Raw genomic sequence first — 10,550 nt, 5'->3', positions numbered from 1 at the left:
TTTATTTTATTTTATGTGTATGCATGTATTGCCTGCATGTAGGTAAGTGCACCTGTGTTGTGCAATGCCTGCAGAGGACAGAAGAGGCTGTCGGATCCCCTGGAACTAGAGTTACGGACAGTTGTTAGCTGTCATGTGGGTGCTGGGATTCGAACTTGGGTCTTCTGCAAGAACAGTGTTCTTAACCACTGAGCCATCTCTCCAGTCCCGCTACTCTAAGTCTTAATCAGAGAAGCTTCTCTTTGCAGGGAACAGTGATGAACGCCAAACATGGCTGCTCAAGGTGCTGAGACGGTTGAGTGCTTAGCCCTAAACAGGACATTTATACCAGCCCCTCTAAGGCTCAGGGAATATTGTGGAAGAGGGAACAAAAAGAATGCTGAGCTGGAAGATAACTCATCTATTGTCAACATTTCATAGCAGCTACAGTTGCTTGCACTGGGCCTGCCAACAGCCAATCATGGATTGGAGAGGAGCTCATGAGGTCCTACCAGTCCCTGCTGAACAATTTAGGCTACTCATGGATTCCTGAAGAGGCACAGTAATTTGCTTTCAGTTGTGTACTTAACCATGAACCCATCAGGCTCTAACAGACAACTCTAAACCCATAGTCACGCAAATAGTCCTGGTTAAAATCAGTGGATCACAAACAAAAGAAAGGGTATGAATGTGGGAAAGGGACTTGTGGAGGGAGATGACAGGGATGAGAGGGAAATAAGAGAACTTGGGAGTGAGAGTAATCAGAATGCATAATACACATGTATGCAGCTGTCAAAAAAATTTAATCAGTAAAAATGGAAAAAAGGGGAGTGGGGATAGGTCCAAAAGGAAGAAGAATGGGGGATGAATATGAGAAAAATACACTGAATGCATGTATGAGATTCTCAAACAAAAATATTGTATTTTTAAAAAGTGTTAAGTCAAACACTTCATTAAAATTCAATACTAAGCCCAAAGAGAAAGACACTAAAATCTTACCTTCTCACCATTCACACTAGCACTGAGAACCCTAATGCTGACTTGTAGCCAACGGTCAGTTGGATTGAGGACACTAAGCAGGGTCTGCGAAGCAATACCTACACAGCAAGCATGAGGAAACTTCAGTTCCTCGGGTACTCTGGCATTCCCTGCATAAGAGTAAGTCAAAATGCAAATTACACCAAACATCTGATTAAAAGGACTATTAGTTAAAAGGAAATTATTATGTAAGATTGCCCAAGTATAACCAACAGCTATAGTATAAATGCCCCAGATTTGTAAGGATCCTTGACATTTTTTATAAGTCTCAGCAAAAGCCCACCAACAATTTCTAACCCTTCTATCCAGCTCAAAGAAAAACAAACACAACACAAACCGATCAAACTCAAAATTTATAGCTGATTAAATCTTTGATGTTATTTCCATTGTATCCTTTTTCTCTCCCAAGGGAGCCTCTGGCCCCCATAAAAAGAGACTATACAGACAAGTGTGGTGGTGCATGCCTTTAATCTCAACACTCAACAGAGGGAGGTGGATCTCTGATATCAAGGCCAACCTAGTCTACACAGCAAGTTCCAGCCCAGCTGGGGCTACAGGGGGACCCTGTCTCAAAAACAAACAAAGTGATATAGATAGAAAGGTTTTACTTCCCAAGTGTGCTTGGCTACCGAGGGTCTTAAAAGCACTATCTTTAACATTTTCCCCATCTTCACAAAGTTACTTCGAATAGTAAACAAACAGGCCACACTCATACAGGCTATGTGTACAGTGCCTGGCTCCACAGAGCAGATGTCTGTCATCAAGAGATGTACACTATGGATGAGAGGAGTACTGCTCCTCACCCCTATCATATTACCCCATGAATTTGGGACCTGATCCTAAGGCGGGCACTTCCTAATTGAAAGAATAACAAAATTCCAGCTACAAAAGGTAAAGAAAAATCAGGAGGTCAAAGTCATAGAAAACTACTTTCACACATTTTACTATTGTTCTGAGCCAACTTTGCCAACCCCCTACACAGAGATAGTACAATGTTCTCAATATAAGATCAAGGAAAACCTTATAAGAAATAATTATAATAAACTGGGTGGTATACATCCATAATCCCAGCACTCAGGAGGTAGAGGCAGGAAAATCAAAAATTCAAGGTTATTCTCCTATAGAACTCGTTTGAGTCCAGCAAGGGATAGATGAGTCCCTGTTTTTAAAAAAAGCAGCATGCTGGAAAGCTGGCTCAGCAGTTCAGAATGCTTGCTGGTCAATCAAGAGGAACTAAGTTCAGATTCGAGCATCCACATCAGACAACTCATAAACACCTGTAACTCCAGCTCCAAAGGGTGTTTTTCCTAATCAGCACAGACACTTACACATGTGTGCGTACACTCGCAAAGACACATTCACACGAATAAAATTAAACCCTAAATTTTTTTTTTTTAAATTAAAAGAAATTAATTCCAACAAACATTTATTTGAAACAAGTTTTGTGGTCCCATTTGAGAAAATTCAAACTTTAAATAGCAACAAGCAACAGAAGAGGAGGAAATGCATCTTACCAAATCCAGACATCATTTCTGAGTCCCATGGTCTGGTTTCACAGTTTGTACCAACAGACTGCAAAGGAAAAGGCTTTGCTGTATTCAGCAGGTTCTGGTGTAGGGCAGTAGAACAGGGGTTATAATGAGAAGAGGGACCCATCAATCCGGCGGCAAGATTTGATCCAAAATACATTCCCAAAGCCACATGTTCTCCTCCAACAGGCGGGTACGGAGGACATCCTGAAATCCCACAGACTTGCAAGCCTGAATGGCACTGTGGCAAAGTGACATTTCCAGATAAAGGGACTGTCCCCAAATATTGCTGAGTCACAGGAGCTGTGTGAAGAGACTGTCCAGTCCAGAGCGCAGGACATACAGCAGGCATGTTCTGCATCTTAGCAACAGAAGCATGAGCTAAGGTGCCTGGAGCAGGGCTGCGCTGGTTTCCAGAGGTTTGATTAGGAATGTGGCCACTAGACTCAGTGCTAGCAAGTGAAGGACCATTAGATGTTAGTCTGTGACCCTGACCCACAGTCTTCAGGTTCAACGCAGGAAGGTATGGTGTGGCTGGCCCATTCTGGTGACTCAGACCTGGTTTGCTCAGTACAGCCTGGCCCATCAAGTCCTTTTCATTGTGGTCAGATGTCAGATCTACCTTACTAGCTTGCAAGGGTTCTCCACTTGTAGAAAAAAGATCTTGATTCAATGTAAAGTTAGAACCTCCATCTTCAAGTCTGCTACTCAGAGAAGTAGTTTCAGTCACTTTTTCTAAATCCGACTTAATCTGGACAATACATGACAATGTTCCTTTTTCTGTATTCTGACCTGGAACTTTTTCTCTCAGCTTCTCCAAAGTTTGTTCCTCTAATGGAGTTGGGCTGGCTCGAATAATTGTGGTGCTCAACTCACTGGTAACATCACTCTGAGTGCAACAAATTTGATTTTTAAATAAGTCATAGATAAAATGAATATAACAGGTTCAAACAATGCTGGTATAACATGAGAACTACATGACATTATCCAAAACACAGTTGGTGTACACAAAGGAAACTAGGTCTTTAACTACGAAATGCAAACTTACACATGAAAACTGTGTCCGTTGTTTCATGAAGACTTACAACAGGAAGATAATAAATGGCATGCACCAATACTATACCTTTTCCATTTTCTAAACTTGTACAGTTCTATTTTATCACTTCTTTAAAATGCATGCAAGAAGATAACAGCTATAGCTTGGCAAGATGAATAGTCTAGAACTAACACACAAGAATATATTTAGCTTTGACTATTTTTGGTTGCCTTGGAAGTTTTTCTTGAATTATAGCTTCAAAAACAAAGATACAATAAACAGAGACTAGATTATTGGTCAGTTACTAATAGTAACAAAAAAGTATGTCCTCAGTTTTAGATTACTAGGTGATAAGTACTGATTCATATCATGTCTTCACATAGATGAAGAAACAGGCTTAGACAGGGCTAGTAATCTGAGGAAGTAGCAGAGAGGCTCCATCATTCCACATTAAAACGATGTGCTAATAAAAAGCAGGGGCATGAGAAAAAGAAGGGGTGGGTTAACTAAAACTAAGGGTGTATGAAAAAGCCTTATGGAAATCAGTGCTTTGCAAGCTAATTAAAAAATATATAATTTAGGTGGCACATGCCTTTAGTCCCAGCACTCCAGAGGCAGACGCAGGCGGATCTCTGTGAGTTTGAGGCCAACCTGGCCTACATAGCAAGTTCCAGGCCAACTGGGGCTACAGGAAGACCCTGTCTCAAAAAGACCACATGAAGGATGAGCTGGGGCTGGAGAGATGGTTCAGTGTTTAAGAGCACTGGTTGCTCTTGCAGAGGACCTGGGTTTGATTCCCAGCACCCACATGGCAGCTACGAACCATCCTTAACTCCAGTTCCAGGGGAATCCCATACCCTCTTCTGACCTCTGAGGAATTGCACGACATGGGTGCACTCACATGCAGGCAATACATCCATACACATAAAATAAAGATAAAAAATAAAAATATATTTTAAAAAAAACAAACAAAAAAACAGTCCAAGTGCCTCCCACCTTGTGGTCCTCTGGGCTTCTGTCAGCAGCTGTGACAGGCAATGTACTCTCCCGTTCAGACAAGTAAGTCAGTCTGCTCATATCAGCATGGGAACTTGCCAAGTGAGACAACCCACTCTCTGAGGGTGGGTTCTGTTGATGAACTGAATCAAGAGACTCCAAAGCACATCTGAAAAAGAAACAGTGTTAGAATCCATATCAGCAAATGATCATATCCATCTACCTATAAGTCTGAAGTAATTTAACCACAAACCAACTATATTTAATTATCAAAAATTACAAATTACATTCCTGCTGATGATATTCCTCTGGTAAGCTAACACTAAAAAAAAAAAAGTTATTGCCAAAAATGATGTGGTGGTGCACTGAGGCAGAACTCTGTGAGTTCAAGGCCAGTCTAGTCTACATAGCCAGTTTCAGGCCAGCAAATGCTACATAGTGATACCCTGTTTCAAAGAAATAAACAAGGTTGTTGCATTTTCATTAGTAAATACTATATATATATATATAGAGAGAGAGAGAGAGATAATTATTATTTAATAAAAATTTATTTAGTACCTGATATAAAAGTTAATAAAAAACCATTTTAAAATTCCTACCCTGAAAGAGCAAAACTAAAACAGAACATCTAGTAGATTAGGCAAAGAAATCCCCACATATTGCATGGAATTAACTCTCACCAAGCAATTAAGTGGCACCTTGAAAAAGTGCCCCTAGCCAGGCATGGTGGCTCACGTCTTTAATCCTAGTATTCGGGAGGCCAAGGCCAGCCTGGTCTACATATGGAGTTCCAACTGGGGCTACAAGAGACCATGTCTCAAAAAAAAAAGAAAGAAAGAAAAGAAAAGAAAAGAAGAAAATTTAAATGTCACACAAGAGGGACTAAGTTTTGGCACAAACATCCAACACAATACATTTTGACATTAAAAACCATGCTGTCAGCACGGCATGGTGGCATACACCTTTAATTCCAGCACTCAGGAGGCGGAGACAGGTGGATCTCTTTGAGTTTGGGGCAAGCTCAGCTTACAGGGAGACCCTATCTCAAAAAGATAACCCCCCCCCCAAAAAAAAACTCAACAGTAAAAAACATGCTGTTAGGGCTGAGGATACAGCTCAGTGGTACTTACTAGTATTGTTAACATTAAAAAAACAAAAACTTCAAACCATGCTGCTGAATACTGTCCTTTGACTTAGAAAGATGTTCATGATATATTAAGCAAAACAAAAAGTGCAATGGATATGGAGCTGAGGCTATGGCATAGTGGTAGACCATGTGCCATATGGTCTTTCTAGAAATTGCCTTGGTCATGGTATTTATCACAGCAACAGAAAAGTAACTAGTGTACCATCATAGAGCCTCCAGCCCAAATTTGAGAAGAGGGAAACAAGCTGAATAATCACAGTGCCAAAGAGCACAGGCAATAAGAAATAGTGTCAAGCCATCTTTGGAACTGTTTCCACATTCAGTAAATGCTCTACCATGTAGGTTCAATTCAGTCCTTGACTTGTTTTTATCCATCATTTGTGTTTGAGGGGGGCACGGGGGTTGCAAATGTGTGTGTGCAGGCACATAAGCCTATATGCACATTGCAGAGGCCACATAAGGATACAAGGTTTAACCATGTTTAACCATGTGGAGTGAGCTAACCAATTCCATGGGCATTTAGAGAAAGTGAAACATGATTTAAAACATCAACTATAATTTAAAATATCTGACCATATGCCAAGTTCCCAAGAAAAGTCAGCACTTCCCTACTCCACTGATGAAAAGACTCATTATAGACTATTCAGTTTGTATTAAATGCCTTTAAGAAGTCAGAATTAAAACCAAATGAAATCATGTGGTGGCATACACCTTCAATCCCAGCACTTGGGAGGCAGAGGCAGGCAGATCTGAGTTCAAGGCCATCCTGGTCTACATAGTGAGCATAGTAGAGTTCCAGGCCAGCTGGGGCTACAGGAAGACCCTGCCTCAAAAGAGACCCCAGCCAAAAAAAGAGCAGGAAAAATATTTTTAGAAATAATGCCTGAATTCACACAGTAAAAGGTATACTACATGACAGGAAAGAACAAAAGAGTCAACATACAGCTACAGGTTAATAAAATTGCCTGAGCTGAAAAATAATCTCTAGCAAAAACTTGCAAAAAGATTAAGTCGATCCAAAACCAAAGACAATTACACTAGTATCAGATTTTCCTCCAACATTCCAGAAACAATGATGTGATCACTGTAAGAAACTTAAGGGAAGAAAAGGGCAAACCATAGATTTAGAATACACTGGTTCACCTCAGAGACAGATCACTTTCAGATCTGCTTGGGTAGGATGGCATCTGATATCCTTTAAATGTTAACTGCTAAATAAGTGGCTGTGTATATGAAATAGTGCTTGAAAATGAAGCATTTATTAGGTGTCACTAAAACACCGGATTAAGCTTTTTATTGGTATTTAGCTGTAATTGATCCATACCACATTTCAGATGGATATCCAAAACTTCAATGGTATCTTGGAAAAGTTACTAGATAGCTTAGAAATTCATTCAGTATTTTGTAAACCACAACATTTTTTTTATTATCTCAGTATCTAGTTAAAAGTTTTCATTAGTATCTTTCAACAGAGAAACACTTGCAAGATCTCATAGAAAGCTGTAAAAGAAAACTTTTATAAAAGTAAAAATTTGAGGAAAATTATTCATCTTGATGTTATTAAAATAGTAAAACAGAGTAATACACTAAGTATTACTAGACATATTAAATAAACCATGAAAAATATCTGTTCTAGCTAGCATTAACTGTCAACTTGACACACAGCCTAGAATCAGAGGGAGAGAGAGAGAGAAGTGTTTTTTGGTTGTGGGGGATTTTTGTTTTTTTTGTTTTGTTTTGTTTTGTTTTTTGTCTTTTTGAGACAGGGTCTCCCTGTAACCCCAGCTGGCCTGAATGTAGACCAGGCAGGCCTTGAATTCACAGAGATCCTCCTTACCTTTGCCTCCAGAGTGCTGGAATTAAAGGCATGCACCACCATACCTAGCTTGAGAGAAAAGTCTTAACTGAGTACTGTCTTTATCAGGTTGCTATGTGAACATGTCTGTGAGGGATTGCCTTGATTGTTTTAACTGAGGTAGGAGGTTCAACCCACTGTGGGTGGCACTATGCATAGGCAGTGGTCCTCAGCTATAAAAGAAGGCTAGATAAGCATGAGCAGGTAAGCCAGACAGCAAGTCAGCAAATGTTTCCTGCCTTCAGGCTCCTGACTTCAGTTCCTGCCCTGATTTCCCTCCATGATGGACTATGATCTGGAAGAAGATGAAATAAACCTTTTTCTCTTCCTAACTTGCTTTTGGTCAGTGTTTTATCACAGCAAAAGAAAGGAAACTAAAATGGGCCCATTATGCAGTCTATGTAACACTGCTACTTTTCCTTTTAAATACAGAGATAACTATAAGGTTTTTTTTTTAAAAAAAAAAAAAGTCTGGGGAGATGGCTCAGTGGGTGATGTGCTGAACAAGTATGAGGACCTGAGTTGGATCCCCAGCACTCCTGTGAAGAAACAAACAAACAAAAATAAACAAACACTGGGTCTGTCAGTGCACATCTGTAATGCCAGCCCTGGAAGTAGAGATGGGAGGAAACCCAGGGCTTGCTGGCCAAAATTTCTGGCTGTCTAATCAAGGCAGTGAACTCCAGGTTTGGTTAGAGACCCTTTCTCAATATAAAATAAGGTAGAGAAACAACTGAGGAAGACATCCTGATGTCAGCCTGTGGCTCCACAAATGCCAGCACAAGATGCACACATGCATATACCACAAAAACAAGCAAGCAAGCAAAAACAAAGAAACAAACAACCCAGCATAGTATAAAAGTGTGCATAAGAAAAATAACAATAAACACAGGTTGGGTGTGGTGGTGCACACCTTTAATCCCAGCTTAGGAGGCAGAAGCAGGTGGATCTGTGTTTCCAGGCCAGCCTCGACTACACAGTTGAGGTCCAGTCTAGCCAGGACCAAACAGTGTGACTTAATCTCAAGAAAAAAAGATTATGAAGAAATTTACAAAAAATTTACACTGACTACCTTTAAAAGGTAAACCTAGGGCTGGAGAAATGGCTCAGCAGTTAAGAACACTGGCTGTTCTTGCAGAAGACCAAGGTTCGAATCCCATCACCCACATGGCAGCTAACAATTTGTAACTCCAGTTCCAGGGGATCCGACAGCCTCTTCTGTACTCCACGGGCATTGTGTGATATGGGTGCACTTACCTACATGGAGGCAATACACGCATACACATAAAATAAAAATAATAAATATATTTTAAAAAAGAAAGCACCATTCATACACACACAGACTTAAAAAAAAAAAGGTAAACCTAAAAATTAAGAGATTTTTCTTCATATCTTTTCTTTTACAAATTTTCCCATGCACAGCACAATTTTTTCTTAATTAATAATAAAGACGGGCAGATTTGATCAAAATACATTATGGGGGCTGGAAAGATGGTTCACTGGTTAAGTGTGCTTGCTACTTTTCCAGAGGACCCAAATTTAGTTTTTAGCACCCACATCGAGTGTCTCTTAACTATCTATAACCCCAGTTACAGCAGATCCGACACCCTTTTCTGGCCTCTGTGGGCACTGGCACACACATACACATAAATAAAAACAATCAATTGAAAAAAAAGATTGAGGATATATCTCAGTGGTATAATGTGTGCTTAGCAAGCCCTGTTTCCATTTCCAACACACACACACACACACACACACACACTCATACTCAAATTATGAAAAAATGTTTTTACTAAAAGTAAAAAATTGGAACTAATAATAAACATAAGCACCTACCCTGATAAGCTTCCAGAAATTTCACTGGGAGAAGAATGACTGAGTGGTGAAGTGGAAGGTCTGAAGCTGTCCTGGTCCTCTAAGCCAGATCCACCACACTCAGAGGGTGTATTTTTCAAATCTATTACAAAGGAGTATTTTCCAGTAAGACCAGAAAACAACAACAAAAACCACACAACTTAAATGCAATCAATTACCAAGACACTTACCAACGCTTTTAGGTGAGACTGTACAACTCTCTTCAAAAGTAACGTGCTTATTACTGCTGCTGGCTTCACTAACAGACTCTGTTTGCCTGTGGTGTTCTCTATTATCTTGTATTTCTTCACATTCTTCTAAGCGGTTCAAGGATGTTATTCTGGGGGTCCTTACTGATGAGTAACTACTGGATGTTGGAATGGAAACTGAGGTAGCTTTGTCATGACTCTGAGTACCTGGTAACGTGCTGTCCGTGAAACATGTCTTCCTATCCATGACTGCACTCTCATGCTCTCTTATGTTTCTAAGGACTGAACTTGAAGAGGTTATTGTTACAAGTGATTCTTGAGTCTCACTTTCAGCACTGTCACTACAGAAATCAGCGGCGATATTTTCTTTTGGTTCCCTTATATAAGTAGCACATGAGTTCACCGTATTGTCTTGAACAGTCTGCTGTCTGGATGAACATAAATCCCAAATGTCAGATGTGCCTGCTCTTGAGATGCTTTCCAATCCACCTTCACATCTACTAACTTCTGTTTTTGTAAGGTATTTCTCCATATCAAATGCACTGGATCCATTACTTTTTTCTAAATCATTAAGTAAGAAATGAGACACTGTGGAATATTCCTTTTGTTTATCATCTTTCTGAGAAGTCTTATCTCTGGTTTTATTTTTAAGTGCCTTCATCATGGCAACAAACTGGACAGGATCAGTACTCACTGACACATCTGCAATGGCTGAAGCAATGGTGCTTATGCTAAGAATAGAATCTCCACCATCAGATGGTTTGTCTTTATGTTCTTCAAGATTGTTATTACTGAAGAAAGTGTCCTAAAAATAAGAAAACTTGTATCAAATAAACTAATTCTTCTTCCATGGATAGGAACAGTTTAACCTTTATTTAGTGTAATCGTCTTATATTCAGGGAATATG

General features: G+C 39.8%; 1 protein-coding gene across 8 annotated transcripts in view; it reads right to left on the bottom strand.

Annotated features, from left to right (window-relative positions):
• Positions 1-10,550, bottom strand: part of Cep192 (centrosomal protein 192) — a 114,399-nt gene that overhangs the window by 64,829 nt on the left and 39,020 nt on the right. For all 8 annotated transcript variants that reach the window (XR_003851018.1, XM_029568062.1, XM_017800484.2 and 5 more), the window contains exons 17-21: positions 9,626-10,448; positions 9,417-9,537; positions 4,579-4,747; positions 2,532-3,435; positions 979-1,127 (exon numbers count right to left, since the gene is read on the bottom strand). Coding sequence is in view for 7 of the 8 variants with exons in the window: in XM_029568062.1 (XP_029423922.1) it covers positions 979-1,127; positions 2,532-3,435; positions 4,579-4,747; positions 9,417-9,537; positions 9,626-10,448 (2,166 nt within the window). In the remaining variant the exon portion in view is untranslated. The remainder of the gene's footprint in view (positions 1-978; positions 1,128-2,531; positions 3,436-4,578; positions 4,748-9,416; positions 9,538-9,625; positions 10,449-10,550) is intronic.

Source organism: Nannospalax galili, unplaced genomic scaffold, assembly GCF_000622305.1.
Source record: "Nannospalax galili isolate Female #2095 unplaced genomic scaffold, S.galili_v1.0 scaffold700, whole genome shotgun sequence".
NCBI lineage: Eukaryota > Metazoa > Chordata > Mammalia > Rodentia > Spalacidae > Nannospalax > Nannospalax galili.
The sequence above is the reverse complement of the archived record's forward strand: the minus strand, read 5'-3'. Positions and strand labels throughout refer to the sequence as shown.